Source organism: Kryptolebias marmoratus, linkage group LG7, assembly GCF_001649575.2.
Source record: "Kryptolebias marmoratus isolate JLee-2015 linkage group LG7, ASM164957v2, whole genome shotgun sequence".
Lineage (NCBI taxonomy): Eukaryota > Metazoa > Chordata > Actinopteri > Cyprinodontiformes > Rivulidae > Kryptolebias > Kryptolebias marmoratus.
The window spans coordinates 20,260,400-20,278,143 of record NC_051436.1 but is presented as its reverse complement, the minus strand read 5'-3'; the positions used below and the strand labels follow the sequence as shown (position 1 = coordinate 20,278,143).

General features: G+C 36.3%; 1 protein-coding gene across 3 annotated transcripts in view; it reads right to left on the bottom strand.

The window, feature by feature from the left end:
- sorcs2 (sortilin-related VPS10 domain containing receptor 2) overlaps positions 1-17,744 on the bottom strand; it is a 421,817-nt gene that overhangs the window by 5,125 nt on the left and 398,948 nt on the right. For all 3 annotated transcript variants that reach the window (XM_025007208.2, XM_017422061.3, XM_025007210.2), the window contains exons 14-24: positions 13,357-13,464; positions 7,253-7,373; positions 6,913-7,046; positions 6,516-6,635; positions 5,111-5,282; positions 4,847-5,033; positions 3,705-3,838; positions 2,779-2,902; positions 1,823-1,935; positions 484-606; positions 236-335 (exon numbers count right to left, since the gene is read on the bottom strand). In XM_025007208.2, coding sequence (XP_024862976.1) covers positions 236-335; positions 484-606; positions 1,823-1,935; positions 2,779-2,902; positions 3,705-3,838; positions 4,847-5,033; positions 5,111-5,282; positions 6,516-6,635; positions 6,913-7,046; positions 7,253-7,373; positions 13,357-13,464 — 1,436 coding nt within the window. The remainder of the gene's footprint in view (positions 1-235; positions 336-483; positions 607-1,822; positions 1,936-2,778; positions 2,903-3,704; positions 3,839-4,846; positions 5,034-5,110; positions 5,283-6,515; positions 6,636-6,912; positions 7,047-7,252; positions 7,374-13,356; positions 13,465-17,744) is intronic.

Here is a 17,744-nt window from a genome sequence, read left to right as displayed (position 1 = left end):
AAAAAGGAAATGTTTTTAATTTTTGTTAAACCATAATAAAAAATACAAAAAGTTAAATTTACAGGTTTATGTTGAAAGCGCCAGGTATATTGTTGGTGAATGAACCTGTATCTGCTATTGTAGCAACTGAGTCATTGTCAATTACACCAGTTCAGTGAAAATAAATTACTGGTCTGCAGTTCTTAATTACATATCAAGTGGTAGCTGGAAAGAACTCACAAGAAGTTATGCAAACCTGCATTTGGATCAGCTAACATCACTAGCACTCGTAGACCTCCTCGGACCATGAAGTTGACGTTGTTGTCATTAAATGCCTGTACGATGGCTGGAATCCGCTAAGCATGAGAAAATGTTATATTTAGAAAAAGTTTTTCGAAATCAATACATTTTAGCCCGTGCATCTTCATTTTTCATAAAATGAATAACTAACTCCAACAAATTTCACATTGTTGTATAAATGTTTGTATATCTGTGAGTTTGTACCTTATCTACAAATTTACTCCTCTTGGTGGGTTTGTTGTCCAGTGGTAGAACATACAGATCAGCGGTCGTGGGGAGACCTGGTTTCACCACAGTAACTAAGGACTCCTGAGGAACACCTGTGATCTAAGATCATGTAGTTAGAAGTCAGTCACATTCTCAATCATCCTTATTATGTACATTTATTACAGTAAACTGATTGACCATCCATGCAAATTCTCAGCATTTGAAACTTGTCATTATCTTCTTCTTCGTAACCACTTTTATTAACCATGATTCTAACTAGAGCAGAGCCACTAAAAGTACAGTAAACTTATATAAACCAGATATCTTATGCCATTTGCCAACTGTTACAGAGGAAAAACAGAACAATATTGTTTTGAAAACATTGTAGAACATAAACAAGCTAAAGAATGCAAGCTAAAACAGAAGAAAGACTCAAAAGCATGACATCAACAAAATATCCCTATATATCCTTGTCTCTGTTTTGTTGGTCAGGACGTTTGACCTCTCTTACTTTACAGCTAGTTGGAAAGAACAATACAGAGCCCCTTAAAACCCAGTAAATCCTTAGCATGCTTAAATTAAATCTTCAGTCTAACCGCTTTTTGCTTTCACCACGTTTTTTTTCCACCTTTCTTCATTGGTTTTAGCCTTGCTTGCACATTACAGCACTTACACATACTGTACTTGTCAATCAGTCATGCACATCATACACCACTGATTTGACTTTCTCACCACATAATGTAACATTCTGATTTAAAAAGCATTTCTCTTTTTTGTGGGAAGGTTGTTTATTCGGGGTCTTGTTCAAGATTTGAAAGTTTAAACTCAAAAACTTGATGAGATAAATTCTGACCATTTCTTTAAACTACAGTTTTAAGTTTTTCTGATTATTTATTATATCTGTTTTTAGTCATGCTAGCAAAATAGCAAGAGAATGTTGCTGCTGTTTCTGTTGGCTTGTAAATTGTGATTGTTAGCAAAGTGTCAGACCATATGTGCAGACTACCACATTCCCTACACATTTTCGTTTGAAATGAGCTCAAATTGTTAATAGTAAATTTGTTTTCATCTTTAAATGTGTCAGTATGAGGCCAGAATCCTGCTGGAAAGGTTCTGAACCAAATATCTGCAGGTCTGATGAAGCCCCAATTCAACTTAAATGTACTCTGCATCAATCCCTTCTTGTTTAAAGTTTTAATTGTATGTACTTAGATCTAAATTTGTGTATTGAACATTTGGTTTCTCTTAACTTTATGCTGACAAGTATTTTGTTTTCTTTGGCATCAAATAAGTGAATTTAAATGAACTGAACTGGATAAAACTTTTAAGAGTTTACCTTAGCCAGAATTTTGGTGACTACCTGGCCAAGGTCATCTCTCCATTCTGGTATGTTTGGATTAAAATGGTCCAGGGTTCTGCTGAAGCCCAGAGGAAGGATCTGAAAGTTATCTAGAGGAAGATAAACAAACCTTCTACTTAGTATCCAAATTCAAATGATGTTAAATAGGTCTCAAATTGTTTGCAGAAGTTTCAAAAACAAATATAAAAACCACAGATGCTGGAATACAGTGCTTGTTCTGAATAGACAGATGTGCATGGTTGGGAATCACCTTGGAGGGAACATGTGGAGAAGTCAATATGCACATCCAGATGTGTACTGTTATTTGCATAAACAGGAGGCAGCAGCTTGTTGATTTGAGTGTGCAGAAAATAAGGATGGTTTGAGCAGCCTAATATAGATGATATAATTGCAATCAAAGCAAACTGAGCTGCGACACAGCTGTAATAAGAACATAAAACAGCTTAATGATACTCCTATCGCTCATACAACACACAAAAATGGCTTTTTATTATATTTAGTCACATATAATTTCTCCTGTGAGACACAACTGCTACATTTTAGATCATTTAAGGCCACTCATCAAATACTGAAGTGGTTGGGAGATACAACTCTCTGGAAAGGGCAAGAGTGTTTTTACTTATTTGTCCACATAGAGTTTAAATGGTAAAATTTAACCCTCCTGAAGCCTTTAAAAAAAGAGAGACAAAGAGAGGTAGAAAAGCCCTTGTAACTTCGGGTCAGAGTTTGATTTTATTGTACATCGTTTAAGAAATCAAATTTTTATTGCATATGAAGTATACAACCTCAGCTTTCACAAAAGTTGAAAGATTCAATGCTGTGTAATTGCCATCCAATGACCAAAACAACAACAACAAATTGAGTAAAATAAATACAAACAAAACCCTTGACAATTCATTGCTTATTTGAGTATAAAATTCTGATTGTGTTACCATAGACTCGGACGATCTTTGTGTCCTGAACCATGGATCGACCATTGGAAACTTGGACGGTGACTGAAACTTCTCCAGTCTGAGAGAAACGAGTCAAAATGCTGTTCCGCAGGGTCAGTGTGGGCTGGGAGAGAAAATATTCAATATTACAATAATAACACACACAGACACAAATAAAGATTCAAAGAAACCACTACTGGTAATCAGAAACAAGAGTTTATATAAGTTTTAATGTACTTCTGTAATAATCTAATCTGTTAAGATATAGACTTATAATAATCAATACATAAATGTATTTAAATGTATATGTTTAAATGTCAAATGTCCTTGGAATTTGGTGTGAAGTTCTTAGAAACCACCTTGCTTTCATCAAATTAATTTCCAACTGTTGCAAGGATCTGGTTTTAAGTAAAAAACCTCAAAATCAAAATAGCAAACAGATTAAGTTTTTCTTATTTCTGGTTAAAAATAATAATAAAAAAAGACAAATAGTATATATGTATTTCTTAAAAGTTGGTAGAGTAAAAAAAGAGGTACAAGACAGCTATAAAATATACATTTATAGAGTGGATTGCAAAATAATGCCTAATAAATAAACATTTTTATCTGCTATTTTTTTGCCATAGATCAGGGGTGTCAAACTCCAGGCCTTAAGGGCCACTTTCCTGGAAGTTTTAGTTTTTTTTTGCTCCAACATACCTGATTCAAATGGTTTAATTGCCTCCTCACCAAACCATTAAAATCTCCAGAAGCAGGTCTTCAAGTTATTCATTTAAACCAGGTGTTTTAAAGCAAGAACACATCTAAAACATGCAGCAGAGCGGCCCCCAAGGAACAAAGTTCGACAAATGTGCCATAGGTAAATACTTTTTTGATACTGTTTTTATATGACATTTGTTACATGTTTTTTTGTTTTGTGTTTATACCTGAAAACTGCCTCCTATCCACCAATAAAAGACAGTCAGATTGGCCTCAGTGGGAAGAACTACAGCTGTTAAATTGACTTCATCATTTCTCTTTGCAATGGGAACTACTTCCAAGTGCACTTCCTGTAAAGGGGCTGGACAGGAAGAAGACTTTTAATTTTTTCATAAAAGGAAAACATCTCACAAGATTCTGCAATACAACTTGAGAAAACATGTAAAAACAGAACTATGCAGCAAATTCAGTGAACATGATCATATAACAACATTTTTGTACCTTTAACACCTTAATGGGAAAATAAAAATTGATGCAAATATAACTTTATTTTTGGTCTTTCTGACCATTTGTTGTGCTTAGTTGTAAAGCCATATTAAGCCAACATACTGCATGTTTATATGAAGTTCCGTGTTGTTTAATCATTCCACCCCAGAAACAGATCAACTAAATTTAATTATTCAAAGTCTGAAATTAGTATGCTATTCATGCAATGTTAGTGTACATAAAATACTCTAAATCTCAAGTCAACATCACATTTTGTGTAAATATGCACAATAAGTGCTTAGGCATGTAAAGAAAAACAAGACTTACTTTAAAATGTTTGCTTTATTAGATTATATTTTATTATATTCTGTGCTAAAGGCAGCACTGATGCCTTTTTTTAAGCATTTAGAGTATTTGACCAATTCTTATAACGGCTGGTGAGGAACTATTTCTTGGTAATTTTATTCTGTTGGCAGATCCTCTTGTATACAAAAAAGGCAGTTTGTTGTTTTTTAATGTGGTGTTTCTTGGCAGAAGAAGTGCTGCGAAATTGGCAAGATATTTTTCTAATTGGGAGCCGTGTCTTTTATTGGTGTTTTTTAAGCTCCATGGTGTTGAATGCTTATATTAAACAAAACAGAAAGAAGCACTTCATTTAATACCTCTGCAAAGATGGAGCTGTCAGCACAAGTATAAAAAAACATCTAAATTAAAAATTGCCTTCTGGTCTGTATTTGGACACAATAGGATTGGCTTATTCATTAATGTAATGGACAAGTAAGAGTCACTATGAAGCAAAACATCACAGTGTCATTTTGAGTCGAAAGGCTACAGAGAGAATATTACAAAAAGTAAAACATAATGTAGTTAACATGAGACAGACCTGTGACCTGGATGTACATGGTGGCCTCATCGTGCCCTGCAACGTTTTCAGCCTTTACTGTAACCTTGTAGACACCTGGGTGTTCATAGCGGTGCTGGATGGGCTCATCAGTCACCGTCAGATTCTGGTAAATGGCTCGGACGCCATCACCCAGGTCCACCTGGTACTTGGTGCTGCTTGTGTCCCCCTGTTAGAAACAACCAACGACTGACTGAAAACAAACAATGGAGAAAGGACCAAGATGAAAAATTGCTTCCCTCCTACCTGCTCTTGATGGACAATGAATGTGATGTCATCACCAGGAGCCACAGCCAGCATCTGTCCTTTTATGCCAACCTGTAGTCCTTTAGGGGCCAACAGGGGGCAGCTGTGCTGTTTGGCACTCTGTTGCTTGTTGACTCCTCCTTCACATGTGTTAGAGATCACCTTCCTGTAGCTGAAAAGCAGCAGAGTACAGTGTGTGTGTGTGAGAATGAAGGTCCAAATCAACATCAGTGGGAAAAAGCTCAATTACAGTTTATGCTAACATCATATTGGTACAAAAAGCAAAGATTTGGGTGAAAATGAGCAAAAGGTAACAAAACTTGCTCTCAACGAATTTCAAAGATACACTTACAAAAGCTTCCACAGGTACCATGTGTGTGAACCATGCAGTTACATCTTGCTTTTAATCTTTATTCTAAGCTAGGCTAACTGTGTATTTCTCCTTTTAATTTAAGGACATGAGATCAGTTAACGGTGAACATGCACAGTCATAGGAACACCCTTATTACTTTTTTTTGTTGTGCTTCTGTTTACATCACAATTATTGATTCACTACCACTCTTGTAGCTTGGAAAAAAAGACAAAACACAAAAAAATACATCAAAATGTATGCCTCGATTTGAAAAAGTGTGCTTTGACTTTTGTTAATATCAGAAGACATACATAAAGAAATGCTTGCATACTTTGCAGGAGAAAGATCATTTAATATTTTAAAAGGGGTCAAATAAATGGGTCATAGAAAGTTGAATGGGAGACAACCAGACTTCTCTGCCACTTACAGTTTAAGATTTTTTTTTTCAAATTGGACCTAAAGTTTTTACACAGTGATTGCTGTCTGTCTGAGGTTTACTTTCTTGTCTGAATTTCTTTCTAACTCTTTAATGAAGACTGCTGTCAGTAAGTAACACAGAGACTTAGGTGTGTGGTTACCACAGTGACCCCAATGAGCCAGTGGCAACAGCTTTAACGTTTCATTTGATCTTGGTTCTTTTAACTCTTATTAGACAGTTCATACAGAAAAATGTCAACATTTTATCAGTTTAAATTGTTAGAAAAGTAAGATATTATTGGACTTTAAAGAAGAAAGGTGATGGTTGTTACAATTTTGAGCAATAGCTGCATTGGCACCATTTAAAATTTGTATTCTCAAAATGTTAAGCCTCCTGAAGCCCTTAAAAGAGAGAGGGACAAAAAGAGGTAGGGAAGCCCTTGTAACTTCGGGTCTATTTGACCCAAAGGCCACAGGAGGGTTAAACTTGTAATATTTTTCAGTGTGTATTCACGGGAACACCTTGGGGATTTGACTTCCAAAAGAAAGAATTTAGACCAACTTGTTTCTGTTTTAAGGAAATAAAAGGGTTGGTGAGGCAGAGAAGTTTAGATGGACTTGTCAGCATACACATACCCAGTGCTGGACTCATAGTTTCGACCAAGATGGCAGTCCTCTGGTGGTGAATCTAGATCATACCAAAAGTCAGCAAAACAGCGATCGCCTTCAGTGTGGGACCGCTCAAAGCCATAGTCACTGTAGACACACAACTGAGACTTAGTTCTGAGAACAGCCATGTTCATATAAGGATCAATATGAGTAAAGAAACCAAAATTGTAATATAATAATGGACAAAGAGGAAGCTTTGAAAATAACATAGCGTATTGAGAAACCATTGCTAATTTGCTTAGAAAACCGGTCTAATATATGACAGCCAATGACAGTTAGAATTTTACTGGATACTTGCCCATCAGATATGAAAATTTTCCAGGACAACTGTGTGTCGTGGTGTTTTTATTAGTCTGTGACTCACCAATTGAAGTCCCTTTCTGTGCACTGGCAGGGCTTGCTGGTGAGAGCTGAAGTGTAGCTTTTCCCTTTAATGCAAAAAGAGGTCTCCTTTCTCTTCCTGAAAGTCCGCTCCTGGCCCATAATGCACTTTTCTCCCTGAGGGTGCATAAAGCCACAAGAACACTGAAAAAACACTACAAATGTTACCAACCAATGCAATTTACAAATAAGTTTGAGTCTGTAATAATGACCTTAGAGACATGACAGAACAGTTGGAGTTTACACAATCCATGCTAGGTGCTACTGCAATGCTACTTTTAAATGTTCTCAATACTGAATTTGAATTTGTGCATGTGCATTACCTTTAGGTCTGTGAGCTGCCAGGACTCATAATCAGACTCGGTGCACTGACGAAGGAAAGACTGCCTGAAGTCCACTTTGACCAGCTCCCAGTCTGATCTGTAGCTGATGTGGCCAAATACACTGCAAGAATAAACAGATAAAAAACAGCTAGATAGTGATAAAGTACAAAAAAACAAACAAACAAACAAACAAACAAACAAAAAAAGCCTTCCCAAATGTCTTTTGATAACATTGGTTCCAAATCCAAGTTGTGTCTTTTTCTTTAGCTAAACTATTTTAAAGTATTTAATGTGGACATCAGCTGGAACAGTTTAGCTCCTCTGAGTTTGTGAAAGCCATCTTATAGAGTTATAGTTCTCTGTTTCTCCACTAGATGGTGGTGTTCTCTAGTGCAACACAGGGGCAGCCATCATTCTAAATCCTGAAAAAAAGCTGTCTCTTTGTGGGTGTCAGAACAGTCTTTTTTAAAGCAGACTGATGTGACTCAAGTCAGTGACTCCAACATATGTTATTCTGCCAGTGGTGGCCCACAATCACCTTGTTGAAGTGCAAGGCAAGCATGACTAATGCTGTCTTCCATGGTACAGTTAAAGGAAATGATGAATGTCTCCACTGTGAACTCAAATGCTGCTGCCTCTCCCTCTCCTCTGGTTTTATCTGATTGGTGTTCTGGTGTGGCTTCATTAAACTCCTCCACATTCAAATCTAATTTATAACAACCTCTTCCAGGTCTGTTCAAGGGTGAGTTCACTCAAAATACCTTAATTGTTACTGAATGAAATCAAACTATTCAAGGTCATCCTTTGTTGGGGAAGTTTTTAAAGCTGCCTTCCCTCCGCTATGCTCACAATATTAGAATATGGTTAGATTGAGACATGTTTATAGAACCTCCTTCAAAGTGAAAGCAATCATGATGCTGCTTTGCTCTTGGTACTCACCAAATAATTTTTTTCTCGTTATTTTCCACATTCCTAAGGTGCTCTACTGTACCCTTTCCATGCTCTATATGTCCACTCTGGCACTAATCTCTTGGACTGAGTCAGGATGCAACTGCAGGCGTCAGGTCTGGGCTAGATTGTTTCCATGATCTTGACACAGTCATAGTTGTAGCCCAAGCATGAGGCCAGATTAGCCAGTTATAACTGAATTTCTTGGTGTCCAAGCCATACCAGTGTGCTAATACTTTGCCATCATGATGATAAACTGCTTCAACCTCACTACAGAGGTTTGGTGCATGCTCAAAGCCTTCATGGACCTGTATGCTTTATCACAAGTAATGGGAAGATCACTGTGACTTTGATATGTCTCTGAACACCTTTTCAATACCATCCATGTTGTGGCTAATTATTTTATGTTGTATGTTTGTCATTTTAGGTAAAACAGGGTCTAGTTGCACTGTCACATTGTCTTAGCATGTTTTTGTCATAGAATCAGTTAATTATCTTCATGAAAAATTATTTCACTGTGATTTTAAATGTCTACACAAAACCTGCATTGTACTTTATTGAAGTACTCAGGAGTGCTTAAGGCTTTCATAAACTAGTGTTCCTTTTCATGATTTACTCTCACAGTCCAATCATACCTTATTCATCTTCACTAAATGTTTTGTCTTTACTGATAATTTATGTTTATAATATTTTTCCAAGATTCAGCTCATTTATCCAGAACTGTTAGTATTCCTACATACCACTAATGGCAAAAAAGTTAAAGAAGTAGTTATCATGTTGATGGCACTGAGTTACTTTGTGGTAGAACAGCAGTTTTTTATTACACATGCTGCATTTTTCAAATAGGACTTTTTATTTCCCTTTTTCCTTTGAACCGGTTCCCTGAAGCATCACAGATTATCCAGCAACTTTATTTTCCAGTTTTGAATTGGCACTCCAGATCTACAAGTGCTCTATTAGTGGACAAACAACACTTCAATCAGCTCGGCAAAAACAAATCAGTGATCATTAACTGTTCTGCTCATTAAGAGTATGGAGCTAAGGTTGAGAATACACCATTACTTCTGTGTTCAGAAGTCATTTCCTGGAGAGTATTTGGAGCAAAACAAGAACAGACGCAGAGATTCTTTGGAGGAGTAAAGTGTTTTTTTGTAAGTTTTTTGTGGTGCAGACTAAGAAACTAAGAGAAGCAAAGGGTTTAGCAGATGCTGAATGGGTTGAGATAATGACCTCATACTGAACGATGTGCAGTAGAAGCCCATTGTTAGTCTGTTCAGTCTCTGATTTGTCCAGCTGCCATTAGTATGAGTGCTGGATGAGCTCTGATCCCCCACCTGTCCTTGGCACTAAGTCACTGTTCAAAGACTTCATTATGGGATGGCAGACTGGGCTGTCAAAAATCGAAACTCCATGGTTAGGAAATAGACCCTGGATAATCTGTCAGACATGAGGTGCCCTCAACACCCTTCGTTGGTCATCGACCCTATCTCACTAGAGCCAGATGGGCAGCATACAGTATACGTGCGTTTTTCAACCAATTGAGTGTGTGCTTGACATGGGAAATACTTGTGAGTGAGCCTATATGCTCCAGCCTAGCGTCTTTATGCGTCTGTCTATGTATGTGTGTATGTTGGTGTGTTGGTGTGTATCCTTGCGTGTGTGACCACCTCTTTGCCCTTCTCAGCAGATTACAGCTGGAAGCCAGCCTTATCTGTGAGCCGGAGCCTGGAGCCTGAGATGATGTGACAAGTCTCACTTCAGTTAACTTTACTGATGGAGAGATTAGGAAAGGAGAGGAGCTGACTTTATGCCCAAAAAGATTTGAAGTCTTAAAACTTAGCTGAAAAATGGTAACTGCTGATTTTATCTGTTTTATTTTGTAACTATTTTTTGAATATTTTGATGCCAAAAACTGGTCAAATTGAGATTTGCATCACAGAATAATAAAATACAATAACTTTTTTGCCAACAGAAGAAGACAAATCTGATTAAACTTTAACTTTTAAAGCTTCTAATTGGAAAATGGATTTATTGTAAAATAGGTGAAATCTTAATACATTTTAAAATGTAAGGCTGCAGTAGGAAGATTACATACATTCATCATGGCACAAATGTCACACTTATTTTGGACTTTTAATGATTTATTGAACATGTTTTTTTATCCCCAAGTTGGAACAATTACAAAACATACAACTTTAACTATTTTATAAACAGATTTAGTGGACAAGTTAGAATTTATTGTGGATTTCCTCGAACACACACAAGGTCAAAACTACACAGGCTCAAATACAGCTATACATTCCCACTAATATTTGGGTAGATGTCCCTTAGTAAGTTGCACCTCAACCATAAGCTTTTTGTATCCATCAACAAGCTTCTAAAATAATTCTGGCTGGCTGGTCAAGTTCATTTAAACTGATTGGTTTCCTGGCATAGATCCAGTTTTTAGGCATAGTCCATTTTTGGTAGGGTTGATGTTAGGAATTTCAAAAGGCCATTCTACTAGCTTGATGTTACTTTTCTTTATCCTTTCAGAAACCAGTTCTGATGTGTGTTTGGGATCATTGTCCTATTAAAACACCCAAATGTGTCCAAGTTTAAACCATCCAGCTGTTGATTTGAGGTGAAGTTAAACATTTTGAAGGTAGACCTCCTCTTTTACAATTCCATCCACTTTGTACAATTCACCAGCGCCACAGCATGATACTACCCCACCATGCTTGACAGTTGACACAGTGTTCTTAGATTTGAAAGCCTCACCTTGACTCCGTCAAATATTTTTCTTCTCACTGTGGTTAATTTCTCAGTCTTTGTCTCAACTAACCATAAGTTGTTTTTTTTGTTTTTTTCCCAGAAGGCATTTGGCTTGTCTTTGTTGGCAGCTGCAAATTTCAGTCAAACCTAAAATGTGTGATTTTTTTAAGCTGGGGCCTCTTTTTTTGGTCAACACCCTCTCAGTCCATGGTAATGTAAAATTGGTTTCACTGTGGACAGTGACACTAATGCTTCAAGAATTTCCACTTTATGACAGGCTTGAGCCTTGGTGCTTTCTAAGTTGTTCCTGGACATGCTAACCAATTCCCTATCATCTCATGGGTACAAATGAGTATTAATCAGTCCAATAAGTGCCGTCATCCTTTTTATGCTGGCAAAGAGAAGCTACCAGGTGCAGTCAATCATGATCATTAACAAGAAGTTAATGAGCTTTGGCCTTGACATGATAAAAGACATCCTAGAACCTTTGGCACTTTTTTAAAAAAAGATTTTGGGGGATATATGTGTTTATTTGAGCCTGCATGTTTAATTTTGACCTTGGGTGGATTAGAGAAATGTGAACACAATTCTTGTCACTGAAATGATTTAACTTGAATGTTGTATAATCTATCTCCTTTGAAAAACAAACAAACAAAACATAGTTCAAAAGAATCATTAAACTTGAAATTAATATAACATTCATATGCCCGTGATGATTCATTATTCATTATTAAGCTATTATTATGCTATTTATTATGCTATTTATTATGCTATTTATTATGCTATTATGCACATGGTCACTTTAATTAATTTCTGGTTTCATTGTTTACTTATTCATTTGTACATGTTTTATTTGCATAATTACACCAGAATGATTTCCTAGCCTGTTTACTGGCAATGGCAATAAAGTGATTCTGATTCTGAGTAGATGTAAACTTCTAATTGCAACTGCATCTGTCAAACTTTGCTTCAGAATGCTCAGATCCCTTATGTTAATTGTCTTCTGCACAAAAATGTTGCAGATAATGAGGCATAACATGGCATGTTAGCATGCTAGCTTGACAAACATGTTCATAGTTTGATAATAAATGGTTCTGAAGTCTTCTTCAGGGGAAACTTTTGGTCAGAAAGTCAGAAAATACATACTTAAAAGATCAAACTTCCCAATTAAATCAGCTAAATAGTGAATACATTTCAGAGTAAAGACAAAACTAAGAGCAAAACGTCTGGTGTGGCTAAAAATGCGACCGCAGCCCAACAAAGTCGCAATTGCTTACTCAAATCCTACAAATTACTGATGTTTATTTTGTGTAGTAATATTTCTGGTTATGACTGTAACATATGCAACTGTCTCAGTAAAACTGCATAAAATAGGAAAGGCTGTTTTGACAAATACTTTACTGTTGTACTGGTCTAACCCTGGTGCAAGCTGGGAAAGAGCTAGTAGTTAGAAACACACCAAGACCACAAAAACAGAGATGTAAAGCTGAAATGTCAGAGAAGAGAAAAGACAGGATAGAAGGCCATGGGGCAGATTGAGCTTCTTTTTTTCCTTCAGCTTCTCTTGCAATGGCAATTTAGAGGTCAAGCCAGAGAAGAGGGCTGTGAGGGAAATCAGGTGTGAGACCAGCTGCTGTTAGCGCCACGAAATTGGGTGCCTCGCTCCAACAAATCGCCAAGAATTGTTGTGATGGAAGAGGAACTTGAGCCCCCTTAAATTTAGTGTGCAGCTTGGCCGAGTCTGTCAGATAACTCATTAGAGCCAAGCAGAGAGCAGAAAGTGTGATGGCAGCTCTAAGAACTGGGGTAGACAGGTAATTTTTTTGTCTTTATTCTACAAGAAAATCTATCATAACCCTTTAGCATATAATTCAAGTCGTTTGACTGAAAAGGGTAAAAAAAAGCATTTCTTCTTGTCTCTTGACTTTTCTTGACTCTTCCCCCAGGCTTTAGAAAATTTAGTCCATAAAAAGAGAATATGGTCAATCGGGTCTTTTTAGACCTGATCAGGTCCAACTAAATGAGAAGAATAAGCAGATAAATCACAGATTTTTACCCAGTAGAATAGGACCAAACACCTGTTGATTGAGCTTTTTCGAACTGTATAAAAAAAGCTGAGAAAGGAAGATCTACTCGAGGAAAGATGATTCTCATTTGAAGACTTTCTCTTTTTTTCCTATGCTTCTGTCTGCACTAGCTTTACATTACAGAAGGTGTTTATTTGGAGAAAGACTTTACTCTGAAATCTAATAATGGAACTTTAACCTTAAGTTAACCTTTTATTGGGTTTTTAGATTAGTTTTGATTGAATCCAGTTGTAAACGTGCAACATCAAATTGGGTTTTCCAGGGGCAGTTGTGAAATTGAACAGTTCTTGTATGGAAACTTTTTTTTGTACTCACGTCATAACCAGGGTCTCGTCTCCTGGTTCGCTCAGGAGTCCATCGACAAACACAGAGGTGCTGGTGAAGTTGTGAATGTTCCAAGTACGTCCTTCATCAGTGCTAAACCTGTGGAGGGGGAAGAAGTGTTCACAATCACCAGAACCCAGAGAATTGGCAAACAGCTATCATTGATTTTACCTGTCCAACACTTGTGTTCACTCGAGTGCTATTATCTGAAACTAAAATGTAGGAAAAGAGTATAAAGCACCCTCACTCTTACTTACAATGCTCTTGCAATTGGATAAAATTTGTATCAATGGAATGGAATATTTCTCTATTGTGATTATTGGCTTGGGAATTGGTAGTTATAGCCTCTTCTTGTAGTGGATGGAGAAAATTTGCAACTTAACTCAACAGTAATTTCAGACAAGCTGCAGCAAAGAATATTTCTTCTTTTTTTTTCTCATAAACTAAGATGCAAGCAAAACATTGCAAGTTGTAGCACTGTTATAAAAATGGACAGAAATCAAAATACCTTTAGAAGAAACTGAACTTCCATTTATTGTTCCTGTTTTTATTTAAGCTAGCATTAGTATTGCAGCTCAGCTAGCCAGTGCAGGAAGTTAGAAAAATTAGCAATTTAAAACTCTCATGCGCAGAGAAGCATCATTACACCACAGACAGTGTAAAACTGGTTGTGTCAAAAAGAAAATAGCAGTGTTGTGTCCTAATTTTTTTGCTTTTCATTTTTCATAGTAAGCATTTAAAAAATTACCAAACTGCAGTGTTTTGTTTGCTTTTCCAAACAGAGAAGGGCTATAAAAGAAAAAATTGTAGCTTCATTCCAGCTGCAGAGAAAGATCAAATAGTAAACACTGGGAGATGTTTTTCTTTTTTTGTGCATATGTCATCCCTTCATCAAAAAATAAATAAAATCAGTCATATGAAATCATCAATTACTTATAATTTCACAAAGGTACAATTTTATTATTTTTTTTAATTATTTTAATTATATTTTTGACAAAGGTAAAAGGTCACTGATACTGGTTAGCGCATCAAAAAAGATGGTAAATAATGATTTTTTTAGTTTACTGTTACTTAAGCTCTCAACAGATATACAAAACAACTAAATAAAGAAGAACATGACGGAGCCTTGTGAGGTTAAATATCCAGATGTGTTGCTCCATTTTACTGCTTTTAAAGTAATACCAATGACTTGTGAGATTGCTTATAATTTGTTTACTGATTTTTGCCACATGACAAATAACGTTTGCTAAAAGTGTTACTTATTTTCACCATTGGTGTTGCTGGGAATGTTCCTTTAATACTAGTAATTAATTACTACCATGTTCATGTGGCAATGTTTAATATTCTGACCGTGTTCACCAATAAACATCTGCAAAAAAACTGAAAGCAAAGTAAATTGGCTATAGACCTTAGAAGTACTTCTTGTTGTAATTTGATTTATAGAAAAATAAAGTTGAATTTGCTTACAACCTGAAAATGGAAAAAAAAAATGGTCCTCACCAGTTTATTCAAAATCGTTGCAAATTTTTTAATAAGGGCTTTTTTATGGTCATTATCTTTAACTGGATCTGGCCTTGGTCCACCAATCATTTCCATTCAAAATACAATTTAAACAGATTAATTGTATGTACTTTCTTAGCTAAAAAGAAGAACAACTGCCTCACAGTGGTTAGCATCCACAGCAACATTTGACTTTTTGACCAGACTCTCAGCATTTTAGGACTATAGATTTTTGCAACATTTGGATGAATGATTCAAATTTTAATATCATCTTACTAAGATGAGTCCAATATAGGTTTCATGTTGACATTACATTTCTCTACATCAGTCCAGTGTTTTCTCCCATCTACCGTCAGTGCAGTCTGATGAAAAGGAACATTTACAAAATGTAAAGTCGTTGTATGTGTTGCTGATATACATAGAGTTTTTGTATGAAGTTTCCATGCCCTGTAGTATCATATTCTTAACCATTTGACCTCTTCTTTTGAGGGTGTAAACCACTGACATCAATAAAGATGGACAACGTGTCTCAGGTTCCTCCTATTGTTGAAGCCAAAATGTCAATTTTTGTGTGTTCTTCCATGTTGTATTTTTGGGACCAGAGGCTGCACCCTTGATATGTGGGGCTATTCCCTCAATACAGGGATGATCCCTCAAGATCTTGCCTACACACCCTCCCAAATTGCTAACAGGCAGTCACAGTGTAACATGACACTTTTCTTAAAGCCTCAAATAACTAATTGAAGCTAAACACATTTCAAAAATACACATTTGAACATACAGCAGCAAAGTAAGAACTCGGTGAATCAACACTGAATCAAGAGTTAAAAAAAATGATCTGAAGTATATTTTTTATTTTTTTGTTAGGAAAATATCCTATTCATTTATATGGTGGTCTTAACTTTCAGCTTCAGGTCCTGTCTCTAGTTATAATACATCTTGAGGGTGTAAACATTCACACTTAAAATGCCTTATAGCATTATATACACTGCTGTGAGATCACGCTGTCCTCCCACCCCACTGCCACAAAAAACACCCCAACAGCCAAGTTGTATTGACTGAAGGAGTTTAGGGATCCCCAGAGAAGCAGGGTCTGCTACAAGATGAAACATTGAATAAATCAGAGTGAATAAAGTGTATACATGTCTATTTAATGTGCTCGAGATTGTAAAACTCCATTACATTTTATGAACAACATAATTCCATCCTAAGTTATTTCTTCAGAATAAGCTCTTAAAGTTTTAATATCAGAATAATGCTGTGCATGTACACGTACCCAGTGTTTGGTTTTAGTTTCTTTACTCTAATGAGTTGTCTGAAAAAAAAAACAAAAAAACAAGAAGAGCCATCTGCTCTGCTTTAGTCGCTGTGCCAACAGCTCCAGCAGTCAACAGTAGAAGCCGCGCTGAGTAAGTGTGACTGTGTGACGGAGAGGGATCAATGAGGAATCAAGCAGTGTCTATCCCACGCTACAGGCTGTGTGTTTTAATGATGTTCTTACAGGGACTACAATAAGCTAATCAGCAGCGAACATGCACAGTGAGCAGAAAACAGAATGGATCAACAAAGCTGCTAAAGATTCAGTTGCCGAGCCTCATTATGCCTCAAAGAATTTTTTAATCTAACGATGTCGGAGGCCTTTTTTTTCTGACAACAAAACCAGCTGGATGCTGGATCTGAGGGCTTTGTAACAGCCTGAAATTATTAGAGCTACCGTTCAGGTGTGCAGGTATTGGAAAGCAGGTTTCAATTTCTCAAACTCTTTTATTTTCAATAACTTCCTCATAAGTGAACACACAAAGATGTTGAAAAGAGATGAAGAAAAGAATGTAATGCAGCACTAAGACTGACTTGCAGGATTTTGGTCTTGACACTGAGTAATGGCCATTTAGATGAACAGCAAATTGCACCACTGCTTTATTATAAGCATACTGAGATATTACATACTGTATCTTGTTGCTGATGTGACAATTGCTCAAGCTCACTACGTTTTTGCAACAGTTAACAGTTAACCATCTGACACACAGCCATGTTTTTTATCGTTTGAACTCAGTTTAATTGGTGAGACTGGCAGTGAGTTTACTTTATCTACAGGCAGGGTGTTTGATTTATTTATTTTCTCTAGTGTGAAAAAAACTACTAACAGTGTTAAACCATGAGATTCACTGTAACTTGATTTGATATAAGATTCACAAAATACATGAGAAAAACATTAACAGACAACTCATGACATGTTCTGAGACACACTAAATTGTAACTGATAGTTACTTCTAGTTGGCAACTCTCATCAACTTTTAGTTCAACCATGCTTCCATTAATGCATTTTTGTATATTTTAGTTGTGAATTAGAGAAGATGTAGAGCGATAGGAAAAACAAATCAAAAAACAACGAAGAATTGCATGTTTGCTCAAGGTGCTTTTTGTCTGGTTTTAAAAAGATATTGTGACTTATGGCTGTATGGTGCATTCCTGTCATACTACATTAGAGCCTAGAGGAAACTATTTATGGTTGGGCTGGAAAAAGACTTTGACAGTCACTCTTTAAATCATTTTAAGTGAATTAACTCAAACAAATGAGATGGAAAATCCTGCTAAACCTATGTACAGTAAGCATCACCCGAGTAGTTTCAGTATTTCCATCAGCCGTTCAAAAGCATAAAGGTTTGGAAGTTCCTGTAAATTTAGTTTTGACTGAATAAGAACTTAGCTATTTTTGTAATTATTATTTACTTTGGTTTTTTGTTCCTAGTAACTGTGACATGGTCATCTTAAGTGTTTAAGTAGACATGAAAAAGGGTTGAAGATTTGGAGCGTTTAAACTTTAGGCGTAATAGAAAAAGTTTCAGGTTTGAAAGGTAAACTTTGACATAATTGACTTA